The following is a 22,719-nucleotide window of genomic DNA, read 5'->3' as shown; positions in this document are numbered from 1 at the left end:
CGCTGACTAAGGAATTTATCTGGCATGAAACCTGGTAGCTCAATTCTGATTTTGTTCGATTCAAGCATACTTATACTCGGTGAAAAATATTTGATTGGGCCCGGTTTTGCAAGAATGGGACGCGAGCAAGGCGGAGGTTGGTTAAAGGGTAGCGATCCTCGTGCAAATGGGGATTCTTCGATGGGACAGAGGTATTTATTGCGTTCAATGTACAAGAAAGTCGTTAAACAGAGGCGGCCACGTTGGCAACCACTCCGGTGGAGAATTGTCGAGCGAAATGGTATGGGGCGGAAATGTAGGAAGAGGTGGAGTGGAAGGAGTATAGTAGGTGGAGGAGCAAGAGAGGACGGGAGGGAGGGTTGAAAGAGGGATTCAGTAGAGGAGGCCGGAACAAGCGTACCAACCCGGAATAAATAAAATCCCCCGTGCCATTACTGAGCGGTAAGGGGTGCTACTCTCTCTACTCCCGAACTCCTCTTTTACCACCAAACCGTCGTCGAAGTCGAGGAGCCCCGTTGTACTCGAACATGTTCGGTCCGATTCTCTCTGATCACTGTGGGATCGCGGATGTAACTTCGTTTCACCCCGGTAAATACCGGGGAACTTCTCCTCCGGAAAAACTTGCTTTCTCCTCTCCGCCGCCGCGACGCTCATTAAAATCATGTTTCACGACCAGCCGCCTGCTTTCTCCCGAGCGATTTATCGGAATTTTCAATGCCCCGTCCGCCGGAGCAGTCATTTATGGTTTCACCTAAATGTCGCTCGCTGAAAGCCAACCTTCCTCTATAACGATAGAAAAAGATTTCCCAACGCAATATATATATTGCTTCATAATTATAAAATTGAACTCGTTCAGACGTCTCGCGATTTTTACTAAATATCGAATAAGGATTAATCAATCTTTTATAGATACTTTTTCAGAATTTGATCCATCTGCTAGTTACAGTGTTAACCCTTTGCACTCTCGGCGCTAGTTTCAATCTAAAACTAAATTTTTCTTCCGTCTTACAATATTTTCATTTTATTCGTACGAAACTGATTTCTACGTATAATATTTAAATGTTTAGTAATCTATTAAATTCAAATTTTGTAATGTAAACAATATTTTGTAATATTTTTTGTAATTTCTTTGAAATTATACCACAACAATTTCTAGTGGTGATTCAGAGTCACCACTCGAGTGCAAAGGGTTAAAATTCAAACTCACTTTTTCCAGGCTTTATAAGATCGTATTATAAACGTATATTCTTTTTCCAGTGTTACAGCCGATGATAAAATGCTTTCAGTGATGTGCAATGGAGATGACCTTGAAGTGACCTCCAACTGGAAGAGTTGCAGGAAATTCATTGAATTGAACGAACAAACTGAATGTCAAATAGAAATGATGATTGGAGTTGATGCAAAAGGGACACGTTGAGAATGAATTTTCGGGAAACAAGGAGAAGGATTTCGAGAAGAACGAGAATGTTATCGTTGAATATCGTTTCACGGAAAATCCGTGAACGTAACGTTTACCAACGAGACGTGGCAAAGGGAGGAACGGAGGGGGTAGGTCCGATTGGCGAGCCTTTTCCGTCCCGTTGTTCGTTTTTGCCCGACGAGATAAAATAGAGACGCGAAGAGGTGGAAGGAAAGGTTCGAACCTGCGGAGAGGAGCTTGACTAGGGACGGAGGAAATAATAGTAAGGAAGAAAGCACAGAGAAACGTGGCGGAACCCCCGTTTGCCCGCATCCCATTGATTTACATCTTGCCTTTGCGCAGAAAGAAAGAAAGGACGGAGAGGAAGAAGAGCACGCCGGGAAAAGAGAGAAGAGGCGCGCGTAGTTGAGGGGTGGCCGCACGATATCAGCCGTTTGTATGCGCGGTCGACGCCAAACTTTGCTGAATTGCCCTATGACTCCTTATATCCTATCCTCCGAGCACGCCCTGTCTCGTCCTCTTACGATTCTACCCTCCGCTATGGCTCGAGGAGTCGTTATACCGATCTCGAAGAAACCAACCCCCGCGTTACCCCCGTCCCCGCTCCTCGTTCGAGGATTCTAACAATTCCATTACGACGAGACAACAATTTTTTCTTATCGCCGCCGGCGCGAAGTGTTTAATACCACGACCGACGTCTATCCTTCGGAATCGAACCCTTTTATCATGTATACACTCTCTGCGTGTAAACTGCGGAATTCGGACTGGGAAAAATGTCAGAATTCCATCGCTACGATTAACCACATTTAAAATATCAGATGCTCGGTAAACCACGAATATTCTGAGCAGCCGATACCGTAATGAAGACAGCATAATTGCGACATGGTGTTCCTCCAACGACCACCATTGTATCGTCCATCGCGGTTGCGGAATGAACGCCGTCGTTACAAATTCAACCCGGGATGATTCATTCGCACCGCGTCCGAATGAATTGATTATAAATATTAAAGTTGTTGTTGAGCCGCGGTAAAAGCATCGTTTAATACTCCATTATCCGGCGTTACGCTCATAGTTAATTTTGCAACAAATTCGCCGTTCGATTCGACCAGAAATTCCGCAATTCTCTCGCAACGCGCGTCAATGTTGAACGCAAAGTTGCCATCTCCCGATTATGCTGCCCGCGAACCGATACTACACAGGTGTGTTGTTCACAAATTTCGAGACTCACTGTTGTACTCGCCGGGATCGCTGGGATCCAATCGTTTCGCTCTGCGCCCATGTTTGCTGTTGTTGTGGACGAACATGTTGTCCGAGACTGCCAGTAGTGGTCCCTCTACTCCTACTTGCGTGGAAATGACCACCTGTTACAGAAGGTTGAAATTCGCCGACGTGAGATTTCCCTCGAAAAATGAAACTTTCCGGGAAAATCAGCTTCCGGTTTACTTCGCGGTAATGTCGTGTGCGCAGAAAATTTTACAAGGGAATAGATTCCAATTGTCATACGTTCCAGAAACTCAGATGCTATTTAACACTAGATTTACAGAGTACTAAAATCCAGTATTTCACATTACTTCATAAAACTAAGAAGAATGTGTCTATCCAAGTTTTTAGCCATTTTTTAACACTTTGAACGCCCAACTAGAAACCCCAAAAATTCCATAAAATGAAAGCAAGTTATTTAATGAAATCAAAATTGCAACAAATTAAATGTATGATACCGAGTAATCCTCCAACTTTCTTGCATGTTACAGATCCTAATCAAGTTTAGTACAATGAATATATCAACGCAAAAATTCATTTTAAAAGCTGCACAAATAATTCCGTCACCCACATACGGGTGACGCGGCGACGAACGTGTTAAATAACGCATACCTAAAGAAATAAATTTGTCGACTAACTCCACGTGGATGGATCTTCACAATCTCAATAATCGTAAATGAAAAATATTAGAACCCGTCGTTTTCACGGGTCCCGTAAACCTAGTGTTAAAAAACGGCCAGCCGTGGACCATCGTCTCTGAAAAATCATGGGATTCTTCATTTTTCTGCGTGCAATTATTTTTGATAAAAATTCGCAGGGAATTTTGTCGCGAGGCGCGCTCGCCCGACGAATCCCGGGCGAAGGGGAACCAAAATGAAGTTGTTATCGCGGCTCGGAATTTGTTTAGGAATTGCTTATTACTCGGAGTTTCGAATTAAAATTTTAGCGGCGTGGGTTTAGCCGCCTCGAAAATTCCGGCCGGGCGAAGGACCGTCAGGTTTTCCTCAAGCTTGCAAGTTCGCACTACGTTAGGTAATATGGCCAACTAGCCAAGAAAGTTGGCGGGAGTCGCGAGAAAGGACAAAACTTCGGGCGTTTACCGACCTTCCCGGCCGATTTTATAAACGTTCTTTCTACTTTCTCTCTCTCTCACTCTCTCTCACTCTCTCTCTGGCCCGAAAATCATCGTCCCCTTGTTTGCGCCCGAAAAACTTGAGGTTAAATACACCGGCTTGTTTCAATTTGCCGAAAGTTTTACAACGATTCCACCCCCTGCCCCCCGCCCCCGGCGCTATCAAAGAGAAATACAACGCGGAAAGAGAAAGTGCATCGCGCCGGGGGGTGAATCCTCGCGAGCGCGTTTTGTCGGCCAATGAATATATTCGCGTACGCAATCATGCATCCTTGTGAAATATTTAAATAGGTCCGCGCGAACATTTTCTGCCGTGACGCTTCGAACCGTGTGTACGCGATGTAGCTGTATTCCAAGATTCAGCCGTAATGAGATTATATTCATACATTTCTATGATAGTATCTATCACGCGTGCAAATAGAGGGGGCCACGAGTGTCACGAAATACATGGCTAATATTCGCACGCCTCAAATTCGCGAATCAGGCTGCATTGCTCGTTCACGGGCACGCGTGATTAACCGACCGCGATGATAAATCCTCGAGGACGATTCAATTTACAGTTTCATTTGCTCGTTACATCAAATACGATTCGCTTTTAATAACCTCGGAATAGTTTATGAAAGCCGACGTCTTAAGTCATTTTCAAAACCACTACCCCCACCACGAGGAGAATCGCAAATAGCGAGGCTTTACTGTACAGTAGACTCCCGTGCAACAAGGTCCAAAAAAACTGTTTGGGAAGACTGGAAATTTTCGAAAAATCGTTTAAAAGGATTGTGCACTTTCTAGCGGAAAAGATTCGTGCATACAGTATTTTGTTAAAAACAAATTTTTCTGTTTCACGAATATTTACAGCTGTGCATATTTTTGGTTCGAACAGGAGACAGATAAAGCGGACAAAAGACCGGGAAATAAAGGGAGAGGGGAAAGGGAAGGAAAGTTTTCTGGTAATTTATTTTTTAATTCTATCTTTTGCAAGATACGGCTGTCGGTGAGTGGGAGAAACCGTAATACGGAGATGGGGTGGAAGGGTGAACGGATATAGGGGTGGGTTGGGTTGATGCCGCGCTGAGCTAATTGCCAACCCCTTGGATTACGTCTCTTGGATGGGGATCTCAACTTTCGACGATAGCCGACCACCATCGAGAAATTGCTCGTTTCCTCGACGAACTTCTTTTCCTTTTGGAAATTAAAAAAGAATGCCTTCGAGCGGCGGATACGCATCCGCAGACAAGCCAACACGGTGATACGCTGCCACGCAATTGCCGAGGACTTCCGACGTCGTTCCGATCTACCCCTCGTGTCTCCTCCTATAATTCCAGGAGTCGTGACTCGAATGACAACCGAATTTTGCGTCACCCGTTTTCCGAAAATTTTCCCATGATTTTCCAGAATATCAGATTTTGACACGCGAGCTGTTCGCTGGCCGATTACTGCATTCTAAATTTTCTTACCGAAACACTGGACTGATCTCTCTCACGTCCGGAATAAATTTTTCAAATGATTTCAATGTACAGAATTAAGCATCTAAGAGTGTGGAACAGCGACTAAGATTGTAGGAAGCCGTAGCTCGTAAAAAATGTAAGTGTTAACTCACCTGGAAGCGCCTCATATCGCGTGGGTTGCCGGCATTCTTAAGGCAGTTCTGGTTGCACTTGAGAAAGAACTTAAGGAAGAATCTGAAAGCAGGGGTAGAGGATTGCAGTTAAACAGTTGACAAGGTGCTTAACGCTTTTCAACGTCGAGAACTTAATTAGAACGCGAACTTGGCCGGAAACTAAGTCTGAATATTGCATAAGCCAATCGCAAGCCCTCTTCTACTCGCCTCTATTATTCAGCATTTCTCTAGATTAAACCCTCGACCACGTGTTCTTCGACCTTTAGGACCGAGTAAAGGCGGCCATACGCTGCGCACACTATCGTGTGTCTGCCTTGTCCGTTTACCGAAATGTCAAACACCGTGTTTCCACGAAAAACACTCCGTCGGATAATGGATTAGAATTTCAGTTCCTAGCGTACAGCGCGCGTCTAGAGAGAATAAATAAATTTTCGTCGCCGTTTTAGAAAAGTCTCCGAAACGAGTTTATTCCAGTAAGGAGGACGGCTAATTGTTCGCGAATGATCGATATCGACTCGGAGAACATCAGGAAGGAAGACAGCGTGAAAAAGACAGGGGCGAGAGGAAACGCGAATAATCTCCATCTATCCGAGATGGATCCGGAGACCGGAGAAACCGCGTAGGAAACAATTAGGAGGACCGAGACGATGAAGAGGTTTAGGGGACGAAGGGGTAGTTTTCTGGGTGGCTGGTAGGCCAGTCCTCCCATGGGACGCCATTGTCATCCCCCAGCGGAGTGCGTCCATACGATCCGGGAGAGGAGACTCCATCGAAAAATCAAACGCATACCTTCTGCTAGCAACGCCCGGGGTTTTTTTCCTTTCACGTTTGCGCGAATGGCCCCGGCGAAATTGTAAGAGGGACTCTCTCCTCTCCTCTCTCTCTCTCTCTCTCTCTCTCTTGTCTGTTTCTTTTTTCCCCCCGGTCCGTTTCGATATTTTCCTTCGGCGGAGTGTCTTTGTCCTATCCCTCTCTCGCGATTTTTCGCTTTTAAAGCGGTACCGGGGACTCGCATAGACGACGCCGGTTAACGTCGGGTCCGTTTAATTTTTACGGTCAGGCGACAGAGAGGAATAAAATCGTTTAGACCGCCGCGCGTTTACGCACACGTTCCCTGTACAACTCTCTCCGTTGTCCTCCTCATTTATCTCGTGTCCCGTTTCATCGACCTCGCTTGGCTTTTTTATTCATCGTAAAGCATCGCGCGACGCCCCCGCACCGGCCAATATAAATAACGCGAAGAAACGCGCCGCCCCGTTAAGCCGCGTTTCAAACACGCGTAATCGAGTAATTACGGTCCTGGACAGAGCTATCCTTGCCTAAATCAAATTTGATCGTGCGATAAACAACCTGCTCCCGTTCCTTTACGCGTTCTCGCTCCTTCTTAATTCCACGCCTTTACGGGCTCGAGCGTTCCTCTTGACCTCTCGGTCGGGGGTCACTCGATTATTTTTGCTTCGTTTCCGTCGTCTTCGACGGAAAATTAGTTTAGAAGCTAAAAGCGGAACTGTTTCGGAAGAGGGGAAATTCGTTAAATTTGTTAATATGCAAGGCACAAAGATCGGGATGTAACGCCGCGCAGTGAAGCACAGCCCGCGGACACGATGTAACGTGCGCATTACCGTAGATCTCGCGCGGACTATCTAAACGGCGCCGTTCTGAACGATGAGCCCATACAAATTGTCAACTGATTGTGAGTCGGACGTTTGGCACGGGATCCGTACAGTTCGCAAAAGTGAAAGGGGAAAAATGAAAACCGATCGCGGATCCCCTTGTTCGCGCAGAGGTCCGGGAAGGGAGGATATATAAAGAGGGAAGGAAGCGTGAGTGGACGAGGAGGAGGAGGAGGGGGAGGCGGCTGAGGGAGAGGATACACAGAAAGAGAAAGGGAAAGAAACGTATCGATCTCTCCTGCTACATACTTTTCGTATCTATCCGTATCCGTGGATTCTAGGCCCGGTGTTAACGGCTGCAGTTGGCCGCCGTTAGACTGCCGAGCGAATTTAATTTCGTTTACTCTTAGAGGACGTTAAGATCCTATCGGGGATGCTGGATGGGTATTCAAAGCATTGTACTTCGGTCTTATCGCCGCTGTGAATCTCGCTCTAAACACGATGTCTTTATCGCGCCTCGGGCGAGGAGAACGACGACCGGCGTATTCCGAAGATACCGACTTCATCGACGTGGGCTTCGTTATTTCGAAAATGGCGCCGACCAGTTAACCAACGGACAGTTCCTCCTCCGTACCCTTCTTCTCACTCCTAACAATTGATTTTCCCCTGCTGTCCATCTCACCCTTTCGATTTTTCGATTTGACCCTGTTCCTCGAAAATTACGTCTCCGAGACGTCGTGGATTTCACACGTGTACTGGCACCCTAAAGATTGACTTCTTAGAAATAAGTAGAAGAGCCGAGTAACGTTATCTCAGTTCGCGTACCGTTTCCTGGAAAATCGAATTTCAATGAACTGAAAAAATTGCAGGAAACAGGAGCCGAGTAAAATCGTCGCTCTCTTCAACAATTTTAACAAGGTGAAAATAGTACTCAAAGTAGTACACAAGTAGTACTGAATAGTACTCTTCTCAAGGTGAAAATTCTACCTCCTCATTTTCGCCTGCGTGTCTGACCATGACCGACCAATTCTACTTCCCGCGAGTGCAAGAACGTAAATCCGCGGAATGAACGTAAACACCCGTAAATATACGTAAAGATTGACTCCTTAAAAATAAATAGAAGAGCCGAGTAACGTTATCTCAGTTCGCGTACCGTTTCCTGGAAAATCGAATTTCAATGAACTGAAAAAATTGCAGGAAACAGGAGCCGAGTAAAATCGTCGCTCTCTCTTCAACAATTTTAACAAGGTGAAAATAGTACTCGAAGTAGTACACAAGTAGCACTGAATAGTACTCTTCTCAAGATGAAAATTCTACCTCCTCATTTTCGCCTGCGTGTCTGACCATGACCGACCAATTCTACTTCCCGCGAGTGCAAGAACGTAAATCCGTGGAATGAACGTAAATACCCTTTCGTTTACAACGACACAGTTGTGTCGCCGAAAATTCCGACGAGGAAACAAATCGAATTACGAAAGATTTTTTTTGACAGTTGGGACGAAAATGATCCGGGCACGGCCGGCACTTAGGTTTCTCCGTTCCTCTTTTCTTTTTCGATTTCGTAGTCGCCTCTTTTCGCACTATCCTGCGAGTATTGGCTGTTAGAGCCTAATGGATTGCGTTACCTACTGATTCAAATGCGAACTGGATTTCATTCCGAGCTTGATGGGGCGACAGCGTCGACAATGCAGTAACGCGAGGCAGCACGAGCGAGAAGGGCGGAATGGCTAGTTTCTTACAGGGGCTGAAACTCGATTTCGATCATCTATTAGATTTTTCTCCGGCGACGATGCCTTCCGCGAGCTTCCACCACTTTTCACGATAGAGAGAACCTATTTCGGATCGTCGCACGAAACAGCTGCCTCGGCGCGTGTTGCGTCGCTGAAACATCCGATCCAGTTAAAGATCGTTCGACTAGGATTGCCGCGCCTTCGACTAAACTAATTCACCATCACTTTTCATCCCTCCGCTCCATCGAATTCGACAATTATTTGCCGCTTTCTGTTCCTTCTATACGACATTAGAGGTGCACAATTCGTCACCTCGTCTTCATAAATTTGTTCATCTACAAGCAACGAAAACATATTTGAATCAATTTTTAATCACACATTATTTTACAGGCGACCGGTGAACCTAGGAAACCGCGAGCCACAAGAGAAATATTTTCTGTAAAATTAAAATAAGTTTTGTCTGTTGAGGCTTTCGGGTGTAAGCCGTGTCCTAAAGGAAGAAATTTCCCAACGTTTCGCAAGCATTGCAGCTAGCTTCATCAGGGGGTCAGAAGACACACTGATACTAATGTGTGTCGGATTTGTACTCCACTTATATAGTGGGGTTTGCTCATTGTTCCGGTTCGGTAAGCACCAATCAGAGTAGACTTTTAATTGGGCGGCCGAGCAATAGTAGTGAAAGTCTCAAATCTCTGAAAATTAAAATAAGTTCGAGACTGGAGAGAAAAATGCGAACAAAGATAAATTCCGTAACGAGAAGGGACTCTGATCGTCCGTTTAGCCGTTCCCGAATCATTTAGGTTAATTCGACCGTATTTGTACGGGAGATTGTCGCTGGCGCGAGGCTGTCTCTCTCTCTCTCTCTCTCTCTCTCTCTCTGGTGCGAGCAGGGTTCGCGTCGATACCGCGCGTGCGGTAATTAAAGCGTTTTATGGATGAATTCGTTCGACAGATCGATTGATTCCCCGGCCAGATTGGCCTTTGCTCGGTTGCTAACGAATTGACACGGAATAAAATATACAGGGGGCCGACCAATTGAGAAATCATTTCGAACCTGCCCTCCTACCGATAGTAACGTACCTTCTCGTTGCCTGGGATCAAATGAAAATAAAACGAAGGCACCGCCGCGCAGCGGAAAACCGGAGAGCGGATTGTGTGTATGGTGAATCGGGGGAGGAAGGGGAAAACCCGGGAACACCGCGTGTAGCGGGAAATGTGCAACCGTTCGCTGTTTCCAGTTCCACGGTATACAACTTCGCAACGTTGGGATGGATAAACGAACGAACCAGAAAAAATAAACGACGCCGATAGAAAAACGCTAAATATTGAAGGCCCGCGAAGAGCGAGGTGGAGGGCGGCGCCGGGGGAGAGGGGAGGGGAGGGGAATAGAACGAAGCGGAACAAGCCGAACGGGAAAAGAGGAAAAGCCGGGGCAAACAGTGGAAAATGAATTTAATCAAACCCCGGCGATCATAGATTCCTACGCAGCGGTTTGTTAATGTTTCCTGCCTACCAATTAGCGATTTTTCTCGACCTGTCCGGAAGGGATGCTCGCTCTTCCGAGCTGAAAAATTCGCGCGAGTCCCGGTCCGCTTAATTTTCGAACGTCAGAAACAGTCTGCGTAAATTTTTACATTTACAGCAAAATCGAAAAAATATTCAGCCGCATTTGAAACAGCATTTGTCACGCGCATGTTGGATTTGTCGTATCACACGTGGAATTCGCATTGGGTTATATTGTTCACGTTGTGGGCGACCGTTTTTGTATTCGGGGCGCGCGGAAGGGCGGCTACTCGCAAATAAATACCTTCTGATCTAGCAAATATATTTCGAACGGGAGTGAATGGATATAGGGAGCTTACTCGGGGACTTACGCGTAATAGTTCCGAATAGGGTAGCGTTACACGTATCAGAAATCCATTTGCTCCCGCGTCGGAGAATCTTTAATCATGTTTTCGGCTTCCAATGCGCACTCCCTTTTTTTCCACGCTGCGCTCGAGGAGAGTACGAAACTTTGTCAGAGACTATCGCGTCATTCTGTAAGTATTGTTTTCAATTTTTCAATTTTTGAAGCTTTTTCCCCTTCGTTTTCTTCTGTATACAAAGTCTCATTTTTATTACAGAAAAGGCGAGGCTAATTGTACAAAGCATACGAGAATGTTCTCTAGCCTTCATTTGAACGGAAAGAAATATCTTTTATTTTACTAAAAATTTCGGAGGCATCGAGTGAAATAGTTATTGTTAAAAAGTGCAAGAATTTCGTTTTCCTTTAAGTACTCATAAATATTTTTTAACGTGGAAATTAAAGGTAACAAACGAGAGGATAATGTTTTTAAAAGAGGACAAGAATGCATTTCCTTGATTTAAACGAATGAAAGTATTTGGTAACGTAAAACCGAGTTAACTGGTCGAATGGTTAATGAAATATTTTTCCGAGCCACGCTCTCAAGTCTCAGCAGACAATTAAGTAAGAAATTCCGTCCATTCAGGAGTTGTAGGCGTGTCCAATAACGTACTAATCACATGTCCGAAGGACAAACCCTTACTCAGCAGTCGTATTAACAATGTATCTCAGTAATAGGTACCCCTTGGGCACGTCTTCATTAAGCTCATTGTTATCAACCTCTAAGAGAATTCATGATCCCGCCGCAGAAGGGATTGTAACTTAATTTATGAAATTTCACTCCACATTCCTGGAAAATGCATTAAGAAGTTGTCAACGCAGAGATGCAAGACAGTTCAACCATTCGGTGTCCAGATACCTGTTTACTATATCATTGTTAATGATTCTCACCGCGTTAGCTACCTTAATTAGGGTGCATCGAAAGGGGCCCTTAGAAGCAACTCGAAAAGAAGATTTCAATATATAAAAGATGCTTAGTAACTTTAAGTAATAATCACAGAAGAAATTATATATTTTCCATCTCCCTGAAACAATTTATTTAAAAATCTTAAAGCGTCCACTGCGACGGAAGTTTAATATTGAATTCTTCGATCTATACTTCCATCATAAATTTCTTTACTCGAGCAGATATCGTTATAAAAATTGCGAGACGTCTAAATAAATTCAGTCTTGTAATTTTTATAAAGAATGTGTGGCAGAATTTCTTAGTCGTCGAGTACGCGATTAGAAATCATTTATTAATTTACGTTTGTTAATTTTCGAAGGGCTTTGAAGTGATACAGTGGCCAGGGGCGTAGCGAGAGCGTAAAATGAAGAAAGTATCAGCACAAGAGAAGGTATCCTGGTCGGCGCAGCGGTCTGATCTTTCTTTCCGAGAAGATACGGCCTTGTACCGTTCGATCGGATGTATTATTTTAGTAAGAAAACGCCCGGGAGTAATCGCGAGTGCATAATGCAGACGCGCAGAACGTCAATTAGTAAGAATGTATACTGAGGTCCGTAAGGTATAGGAAACCACCTAGAGCTGTATACCTTGCATACACCTTAACTGGGGTTAGTAAGGGGTTAGCAAGGTATCAGGGGATGCTTAATGTTTAACTAGCCTCCATTACGCCTCGTGCACCGGTCTTCTCAGGAACCCCTTACCCCCCTTCGCGCCACCGTCATCCAGCATCCACTGACTCGTTCCTTCGGATCTTCTCCGCAGGAAATATTATAGATAGGGAACGGCTAAGAAGGATTGCATGGAAGTTATCCACTAATTCGTTGAATCATTTTCTCGAACCTCTCCCGGCGAGCCTGTCCCATGATTCGCTCGCATAACGTTCCCTTTATCCTATCACAATTTCGAGATTTCCCTTTAAAACGGACCGCTGTTTCCACAAATCGATTCTTCTTTTTGCCGACGATAATTTCCGAATTTTTCCAGATTTTTGTTGTCGATGAAAATTTCGAGAACAAGGTTAATACATTTGACGAGACGCGGCTAGAAATGTAATTTATACGGTGGCGGTTTGTTATGCTCGCGAAAAACACTTTCGACAATTACGCCCCTGCGTGGCAACACGCACGCGAAGCTCAAACAGAAGCCATATCCCGTTTCAAAACGCAGTATTTTAGAGGTGAACCAGGACGAAACGAACATTAATTTAATTCACATAAAAGTCAACATTTCGGCCAAGTTGAGAAAATAATGTGACGTGTGAGCAGCGCCAGTTGCCGGCTGTCCTTATGGTGTCGTTGTTTAATTTCCTCTTACCGGGATGTGGACGTAAATAGGAGCGGAGAGATGTAGCAAGTAGAATAAATTCGCGTGCGAGCAGACAAGGAGCTACGAATGTTCCTAGGGCCTTCAACCAGCCCTTTACTATACCAAAAATTCAACAATGTCCCGATTAGAATCAGCGACTGGGAGCCTCGTCTCCGTTAACTATGAAATTTCCATCTTCGGTACTGGAACAAATGTTTATTTTGCCTGAAATTTTAATCCTAGAAATTTTCGTTTGGAAAAGACGAGTACGGCGATTATCGCGTAGGACATTCAGTGGAAGATAAAAGGTTTTATAGTGTTTGAAATAGGAAATGAATTAGTTAGCCATGATATTGCATACAGGTTCAGTGCATTTTGTATCGCAAGGGCGGTTTTCTTGTTTACGAAAGACGAAATCAGGCCCGGCAGTGCGTAAAGTGGATAACTTAACTGAATTCCTGTTGGCAGAGAGAGAGTTTCGTTTACCTAAGTCCTAAGATGTTAGAAGTTAAGGCTATTCGGCAGGCACCCATACCAAGGTCCTGCATAATTCATATGTAAGTAATACGTCTTAGTAGCTAGCATATCCTGAGCTAACGTACTCTGTCGTGGGCTTTAGGTTGTGTAGCCCTTCTCTCCCTGTCCCCTCACGCGATTCACAGTCCCCTCGTCACGACAGCGAGATATCCCTAATGGCAGTCTATCATATTAGCTACAAGACGGCTTGAGAGGTCGGCTACTGTAACTAGATTTGCTCTACACCTACGACACAACAACTAATGATTTACCATCCATCACATTGTTAATACTAACCGTGCTGAATGTTAACGCGCTCGAGCTGCACAAATATTTCGACAATTCTCCGCCTGGGTTCACGAAACTCGGCAAAAATCAATTTCACCGTTCACGTATCAGAAATTGTCTGCATTAATTGCAAATTCCAGGATTTATATGTACATTCACTTCTTTTTCGTATCACTATCTTAAAAATTGTTTGAATATTCGTTTGTGTCACGATCGGATGGCAACTAACTATTGATTCAGAAATTAATTTCTATCGCGACAGATTCAAGTGAAGCGAATTTTATTACGAGTTTTAGTGTATATCTAATGTGATAAAGTTGAACTTTCTAGTTTCGGTTATAATTTAGAATTATTTTGATGTTCCGGGAATTTTTAAAGTCGATATGTCGAACGAGTTTCGAAAAATCGCGGAATTAGATATCGCTGGGATTCGAATTTTCGGATTTCGTGGCCGATGTAAGTGTCCGAGTGTTTCCAGGTGCAGAGCTGTACGGGAATTGTCGAATTATGTCGCGATGCCTTAGGCGGCCCTTTCCCGAGCAAGGCACGAGTCATTTCCATAAACGCATCAGAACCTCCACCGACATAAACTAACTTAACACTGACGATTCATGCGCGCCGGTCGGTGCGAGTGTGTCCGCGATTTATTAATGTCTGCATTTAGATATGGAGCCCCCTGAGGGTTCCAGTGGGGACGGTTAGGACCCTCTCAAGTTCCGCTGTCAAATATCGACAAAAACGACCGTAAGTCGCGCATGCTCCAGCACACGTGTTTCTCGCCGAAGCCAGAAACGCCACGGACATCAAAACATCCTGTCTCTCGTATCGCCGGTCGCTGAAACTTCGATAACTTCGTTCTCTAATGACCTGCAGTCCCATTAAAGTCCTCATCGCTCCACAACGATTTTCCAAATCCACATAAAAAGACACAATGCAAAAATATAATAGTATTCTTGACAGGGACACTAAACACAACTTTTTCCTAAATAAATCTTATTCCTCAAAATGACGGGTTCCGATATTTTCACACACACGAGATTTAGCAAATTTTCTTCTTTGGGTATATATTATTTTTAAAATATGGCACGGTGAAGCAACGTATTCCCATGGATATTCAGAATCGAAATGATGCGAGCAGAAATTGTTAAGATTCTAAGGAGGCACACACGAGATTTAGCAAATTTTCTTCTTTGGGTATATATTATTTTTAAAATATGGCACGGTGAAGCAACTTGTTCCGATAGATATTCAGAACCGACATAATGCGAGCAGAAATTGTTAAGATTCTAAGGAGGCACACACGAGATTTAGCAAATTTTCTTCTTTGGGTGTATACTATTTTTAAAACATGGCACGGTGAAGCAACTTGTTCCGATAGATATTCAGAATCGAAATAATGCGAGCAGAAATTGTTAAGATTCTAAGGAGGCACACACGAGATTTATCAAATTTTCTTCTTTGGGTGCATACCATTTTAAAAATATGGCACGGTGAAGCAACTTTTTCCGATAGATATTGAGAACCGAAATAATGCGAGCCGAGAATAAAATTTCTCGCAATTCCCATCGTGTTTGTTATTTGTCCAAAAGGGTGCGCGGGTATGCGTGCGCACGGATTACGAGCACAGGCACAATGAGAGCGTAACGGACGACTGTTAGAGAAGGAAAGATGGTAAAGAGAAGTTGCCGGGCCGAAGCAGAATTGCAGATTTTTCCGAGTTTCAAACTAGGCGTGCTCTTCAAAGCGGGTTGCCGTTCTCACGGGATGAAGAGCAAGAGGCACAAGCCAAGGTTCGGGGCCGCCCTCCGTAAGCCTGTTAAGGAAGAGTCACGAGTTTCCTCAAAGGAGCCGCGAATATTAAAATCACATTTTAACCCCCTGTTCTGTTTCGACGACAAACTCCATGACCGTGCAACGAGGTTAGTTAGGATTAAGCGGGCTTCCGGTAAACTTGCTGCACTCTGTTACTGTACACGGACACGCATCGCTGAATCGTTTGCTATCAATGAATTTTAAAGCGCCGCTAAACTCGATTGCCCCCGCGCGTTCATAACAATAACTTCCGGGCCACGGTGTAACCTGCTTTACTTGTTAGCCTGCGTGCACAACCGATATTTTCATGGATCGTCCGCAACAAACGATTTTCTATTGGCTGCGGGAATAAATTCTCTACGATCTTTTGCGGAGACACTTCGTTAAATAAATAGTTAATAGATTTTCTGGCAACTTTTGTGCACCGTCGTGATATATCACTGCTCTCCGAAAAATAGTTTCAGTCACTTTCTGTGCGTTCACTGCGTCTCAACAGTTGGACTGCCGGATGTTTATGCAGAATAAAATTTGTATCAATTGCAAGCTACAGGAGCCAAGCAAAAATTAATCTGGAATTCTCGTCATCTTTTCACTATTTTAACACTAGAACTACCTAATCAGTCAAAATGACTGGTGGATGATTTTTTCTTCCACGATTCGTGAAACTATGAAAACGTTTTCACGAGAAATTTTTTAATATATCTCTTCTTTAACACGTTGACTGCCATGTCACCCATGTATGGGTGACGGAATTATTTGTCCAGGTTTCAAAATGAATTTTTATGTTAATGTATTCATTGTATCAAATTTGATTGGGATCTGTAAAACGCAAGAAAGCTGGAGGACTACACAATATCATACATTTAATTTCGTCAATTTTTATTTCATTAAATAACTTACTTTGATTTGATGCAGTTTTCGAGGTTTCTAGTTGGGCAGTCAAAGTGTTAAAGCACATGTTACCATAAAAATGAAACCTGAGCAAATTCAATCTTGCTGCTACTATAAAGGGATAAGTCCAAGTCACGTTTAGGGCTCGGTAGTTCTAGTGTTAAATTGCACCTATTCTCTCGTGGATGCAGAAAATCAGTCAAGTCGTATCGCTGCCAACAAAGTGCCAAAGGACAATGGAGCTTCTAGAGTGTCACGGGTCTCTTGTCAACGATTGGCCTCGTTTCTTCGAGAAACGCTGTCAAAAGAGAGGACGTGCTGTCCCAGGGAAGGGAAGTCGATCGGGTTCTCCAATCCCGAACGGAAAGAGGGAACGAATGTGAAAAAGCGGGGCAAGAGGAGGCGGCTAAATGACAGGAAGGAAGACTTGTAGGTTATCGTCGACAGAAAAGTTTGGAAAGTTAGTAGTCGCCATGCTAGCAGGACATAGAAGCACGCAGGACATGACGCCGTGGCGGGCCGTACAGGGGTTGCCATGGTGATCTCATGGGGAGGGCATTCGCCCTCTCTCACCCTCAACGAGAGAAGATAATGCCGCCTGCCTGCCTGCCTTCCTCTGCCTAGCCTGACTGCCTGACTGTGCCTGACTGCCTCTGCCTGCCCGCCCGGTTGCCTTTCTACCGATGTCGCGCTACCAACCGCCGCGATATCAGAAGCCTCGGCAATAAAGCAAACGTCTATGCTCCTGCGGAACTTTACGAGAGATCCGGTTTTCGAGATGCGCAATTACGAGGCGACAACCTACTCGATATTTTGCCTTTGTGCGCGCGGCTTTCCACGACGGAACACGCCGGTGTTCCACGAAAACTCGAGATAAGCAAGCTTGTCTCGACAACCTTCTTTTTTCACGTTGATCGATAGTTCGCCACTCGGAAATTGCTTCCTCCCTGCTAGAAATCAAATGAAAATTCTCTTTTAATCATTTTCACGAGTCAAGCGGTCCTAAATTCTGCCAGGACCTTCACAGTTTTGTACTTACTCGTTTTTGAAACCCTGCTGTTGTCGTCTAATACTACTATTTCTGAACAATTTTTCGCGAGTCCTGAGCTTTCCCAGGGAGCCCTAGAATTTTTCCTATAGACTCCACACGCTTTCTCAAGCACCAGCACCTTTTTTAAAGCCTTCAACTATTTTCTGTAACCTGAACAATTTTTCGTGCCGCTTCAGTCAGCTAAATAATGCCCTTAGCATGCCTTGAACTATTTTCTGTAACCTGAAAATAGGTTACTAAGCCCTCTCAGGGAGCCCTAGAATTTTTCTTATAGACTCCACACGGTTTCTCAAGCACCAGCACCTTTTCTAAGGCCTTAAACTATTTTCCGTAACCTGAAAAATTTGTTGTGCCGCTTCAGGCAGCTAAATAATGCCGTTAACATGCCTCGAACTATTTTCCGTAACCAGAAAAATTTGTCGTGCCGCTTCAGACAGCTAAATAATGCCCTTAACATTTCAGCAAGTATCCCGGTATCGTTTGCCATTGACTTCGCCGTCAGTGTCTTCGGATTGTTCGATTATGAGGTCGCAGGAAAGAAGATTTGTTCGCTATGAATCGTTCGGAGCAGCTCAGGAAGTCCTCCGGCCGTCCTCGCGAGCTTCCTGAACGTTAAGACGCACGTGACGCGGATGCTTCGACAAAGTGTCGTCGTATTTTTAGTTTACAACGTCTAACAGTCGGCGGGAGGAGAGACGCGGAGCCGAGGGAAGAAGGAAGCGGCTGACAGTGTGAGAGAGTACCTGAGCGCTTCAACGATTACGGTGGCTGGGGGGGTTGGGGGGTGGAATGTGGGTGGTTTGGTGGATACGGGGAGTGATACCAGTCCCAAAGGTGTCGTTACAATTAGACAGCGCTGCCAACTGCTACGGTCTCAACCGCTAAATAACTTACCGGTGCTGACAACCCGACCACACACTGTTACCGCTCATCGTGCCGCGTACGTTTAACCGTAAGTGTTCGGCGCCCGGGAACACTGACAATCGAAAGTCAATCTCGAGCGACTGTCGATGGGCGCGCCCTTTTTCGCGCCGGTCGAAACGACAGGGTTCGAGAGACGTTGGCAGAAGTGATCGGTTTTCAGCGAAATGGATCGACAGGCGGTGGATCATTTCGAATTTGTTGCAGGCCAAGATGTGGACAATGTAAAATATATTTTCAGTTAAAGATCGTTAATGTCATTTTCTCGCTTATTGCTGTTGAAAGGAGTCTTCCATTGCTCCGTTTTATTTTATTTAGTTCCCCTTTGGTGCCACTCGAAATAGAAATTAAAGGTGAAAACGCGACAGAATAGTTCAGTTTACCAAAAAATGGCAGCACATTAATTTCATTTTTACCGGAAATGAGTTTTCCCTTTTCTCCTGATGTTATAGGGGGTGTTTCAAAATTGAAGGGAATCAGTAAAAAACAAAATTGTTCCGGTATTCTGATCTTTGGTAAGGCAGTGTACAAAAGATGTGTACACGAAACACTTAGAAATGATTTTGTGATTTTACAGGGGCAGTTGCAAGAAGGTTGATGTCGAAGCGAGGAGTTGATGCAGCTCGGGCCATAGTTCGTTTGAAGACAAAATATAAAGAGCGGAGGCATCGTGTTCGCAAAAGCCGCGCCTCGCGCCTGCGCCGACTGTTTAGGACTCGAACGCTGCTAGAAAGAGGTGACGAGAAGGTGAGGAGAAAGAGGATGAACCTCCCGAAGGAAGAGGACGGGGTTGTCCCTGGAGTATCGACTTGCCCCACGGGACCCAGCAGTCGATAGTCCCGTGAGGTTCGCGATCTCTTTCTCGGTCCTGCGACTCCTAATATCCTTTCTTTTTCGCCGTCTTTCCTTCTCCACCGACGAATTCTCTCCTTTCCGCTTAAGCACCTATGGCCATCGCGGGTCGTCGAGCCCTTTCGCAGAAAGGAAAAGCTGGAAATCTAAGAAACAATTTTCCTCCAAGATTTTTACCGTGTCCGACCGCTGGGAACAATTGTTTCGCATCGATCTTTCATCCAGATTACTTATTTAATTTTACGGGGAAGTCGCGATCGATTAACCATAAGGGCTAGGAATTAAATTGTCCATCTAATATCCTAGCTTCAGGTTGCATTTTTGTGCACAAAGAGACACTTGGTAACACTCGGGACAAGGGAAAAGTTAATTTCGACTGCTAGGATAAAAATTCTTCTCACGATAAAAGTAGCATGGAAAATATCGATTTTTTTTTTCTTTGTATTTTACAAAATTGAAGACTCGGGCTATTCCAAATTTGAGGCACAAAGGCACTGCTATTTTTGACTCGGGACATATGAATCTGACGAACGTCACGTGACGCAGGGTTAAATAGATGAACCGGCAAAGTGGATTTAAGCAACGGCGTCCGAACAACGGGAAAACGTTCGGCGATGGTCGATAAATAAATAATTAGAGAAACGAAGACAAAGCGTGATTCGACTGTGAGCCAGAAGAACAGGACGTCTTGGTAGAGCGGGGTTTCTCCCAAGATTGTATAAAATTCTATACGTTGTATCGCAGACGCCTACTCCTTCATGCCTACGACCGCCGACCCTCTTTCAGCCTACCGCTCTCGCACAAAAGGCTCGCTGCTCCGCCTCCGAGAATTATCCGCGCAACTTACAACCCCTATTTTTTCCGCCTTCTGCAGATTCCTTGTTCCCCGGCTCTCGGGGCGAAGGGTTTCAAGCTCCTCGCGCAGTAAAGCGGGGAATGAAAGTGAATATTGAAATATTATGTCCTTTACCGTATATCGGGTTATTACAATGCAAACCGAATCTCCAATTTTGCTAACCGGATCCTCGAAGCCCCTCGCACTTTCCCTGAAAAATCATTAACTCCGCAGGGACGACTGCCAGTTATGATTTCCCGGAGATTTTTTCATATTTTTCATAGCCATACACGAAATTATACTGTGAAGGTGCGACTCCCTTAGCCAGCTGATCTCGTGTAAATCATTTCAAAATGCCCTTTGGTATACAGACGCCGTTCCCGAAGAGTTAAAGGGTTTTGAAACAGTGGAATTACCCTCGCGAAGATTTTGTGCACCCGTTTATCAAGGGACGCGCGAAATTTGAAACACAAATTAGCAGAAAGTTTGCAAGTGAACGGTACAGTCTGAAGTCTAGGGTTAAATCTTCGCCGAAAATTCGATTTCGGCCCAGTGGCAGAATCGAAAGTCGCCAGGGCATAATCCACGTGCGGTGCGCGCAAGGTCGCAGATGTATTGGCGCGTAGGGAGCCGGAGGAGTAAGGGCCTGGTTTCCCTTTTCGAGGGCTCGGTAGAGAGCTCGGCCGGGAGCCCTCGGCGGTTCCTGGTGGCCGCAGGAAAATTCAGAAAATGTTCTGGCCGTTAGGTAATACCCAACACGGCCATGGACGGTATCGTCCACAGCCCGTTGTCCAGCCTAACCTTGTTCGCCGTAGGACAGAACTTTCGCAAGTAGGTTTCTGCTCGGAGAGGATCTCCAGAGACTTCCATTTTGACTCTGGGGATTAGGCGTGACTCCGCCCACTCGCTGCCAAAGTTTTGTCCCCTGGCAGGGCTCTGTTGGACAGAAGCGAAAAGCCACGCGATATTGATGACTTCTTTTTCCGTTTGAAAAGGAGAGTCACGGAAGAAAAGCGAAGCAAGGATACATAGACTGTGCACACGCACACGTACACAACACACGGAGAACACGAACCACCGTCCGGGGCGGATGGTCTATGTTTTTCTGGGTTAGGTATCGCGGGCTATTGCACGGCTATACCCTCATTATCGGGAATCGTTGTCTCCCAGTTGTCGGGTTAATTGATATTGCTTCTCGCCTCTGGCATGCGGTAATGATTCTGATTGAACGTGCTCGTAATCTCAACGATTCACCTGCCGGAAGAACGGTAGCTGTCGCTATGCTTTGTCGAAAAGGGATCATTCTGTTTCCCGCTGCAATCAGAGGAGGCTTCGTTGGATCGTGGTAGCTTGCGATCGTTTCTCGGCTGACGATTGAAATTGTACAGGCTCGCGTTGATCGTTTAATTTTTTCGAGACCGGAATCGAACGAGAGGGTTGACCGAACGGGAGCAATAATTGCGGTGGTTAACTTGTTCTCGAATTGGTTTAGGCGCGCCGCGTGTTTTCTTTATTCACTAAAGCTTTGTGTATAAACCTTGTGCAAGGAGTGGCACAAAGTTTGGGGTTGGTCGGACAACGGCATCATAAGTCGGGAGTGGTTTGGGGGCTGGGTGGCGGTTGGGGTGGCGAGGGTCCCTGAAGGCGGCAGGCTAAATATATCCACCCCCGACAACCCTCGAGGGAGAATGTCAAGACAACATGGCCGACGCCCGTCATCCTACTAGCAACCCTATGTGTACACTGCTCCGTGTTCGACCACCCTCGTGCCTCAAGAACGTTCAAAGATTGCGATATCGTTTTAGTTCAAGGATTCGAGCCCTTCGGTTTTTTATTCACATTTTCCGCGCGCGCGGTCGTTAACTCTTCGCGGGAAATATATATCGCAGAAAATATAAATAATAATTATTTCAGCTTGCTTTTCTCTTGACGGTTTCGGGATCGAAACGTTTTATCGAAATTGTTCATCGTTTCATCGAAACGCTATAATTGCGGGAAACGGTTCCGGTGACCGTTCCAATAACACGCCGGAGCCTTTGCAGAAGTCGTCATGGCGAATTTGTCCGAGTCGCATCGCGTTTAAGCACACCGGCTCGGCGCGTAGCTACCGTGTATAACGTCGCGGTGTATACGTGGCGTTATCGCTGCACCAGCGGCTAAACCCGCACACACACACACACACACACACACACAAACACACAGAGACACAGCCGCGCAAAGCCGGAATGGAGGAGGACGTACTGTATCGTAGCTACGGCGGAGCCAAGTAGCATTTGCATGAATTTGTTGGGCCGATATCCAGACAAGGATCGTGCTTTAAGCCGAAGGAACCCGAGCCCCGAGAGCAGCGTGATCTTCGGAGTCGCCCGAGACGGACTCCTTTAACAACTGCCCGAGGGGAGATGAGTTTTTTCAATTTGTTAATTCAGCCGGCCGATTCTGAGGGTAGCTAATTTCAACCCTCTTCTTCTTCTTGTTCTTCTTCTTCTTCTGCTTCACCTTCTTTCTTTCCTGTCTTCTTCTACTCGACGACACTTTCCTCGTCGCAAAACTCTTCTTCTCTCTCTCTCTCTCTCGTGACTTTTAATCTCTGCTATATTTCTCCGGTCATCTCCACCGATCCCCG

The 22,719-nt window shown here is 45.3% G+C and overlaps 1 protein-coding gene across 3 annotated transcripts in view; it reads right to left on the bottom strand.

Annotated features, from left to right (window-relative positions):
* Kn (EBF transcription factor knot) overlaps window positions 1-22,719 on the bottom strand; it is a 95,812-nt gene that overhangs the window by 5,145 nt on the left and 67,948 nt on the right. For all 3 annotated transcript variants that reach the window (XM_076803101.1, XM_076803102.1, XM_076803100.1), the window contains exons 7-8: window positions 5,410-5,491; window positions 2,649-2,781 (exon numbers count right to left, since the gene is read on the bottom strand). In XM_076803101.1, coding sequence (XP_076659216.1) covers window positions 2,649-2,781; window positions 5,410-5,491 — 215 coding nt within the window. The remainder of the gene's footprint in view (window positions 1-2,648; window positions 2,782-5,409; window positions 5,492-22,719) is intronic.

This window comes from Halictus rubicundus, chromosome 17 (assembly GCF_050948215.1).
Source record: "Halictus rubicundus isolate RS-2024b chromosome 17, iyHalRubi1_principal, whole genome shotgun sequence".
Classification (NCBI taxonomy): domain Eukaryota; kingdom Metazoa; phylum Arthropoda; class Insecta; order Hymenoptera; family Halictidae; genus Halictus; species Halictus rubicundus.
The sequence above is the reverse complement of the archived record's forward strand: the minus strand, read 5'-3'. Positions and strand labels throughout refer to the sequence as shown.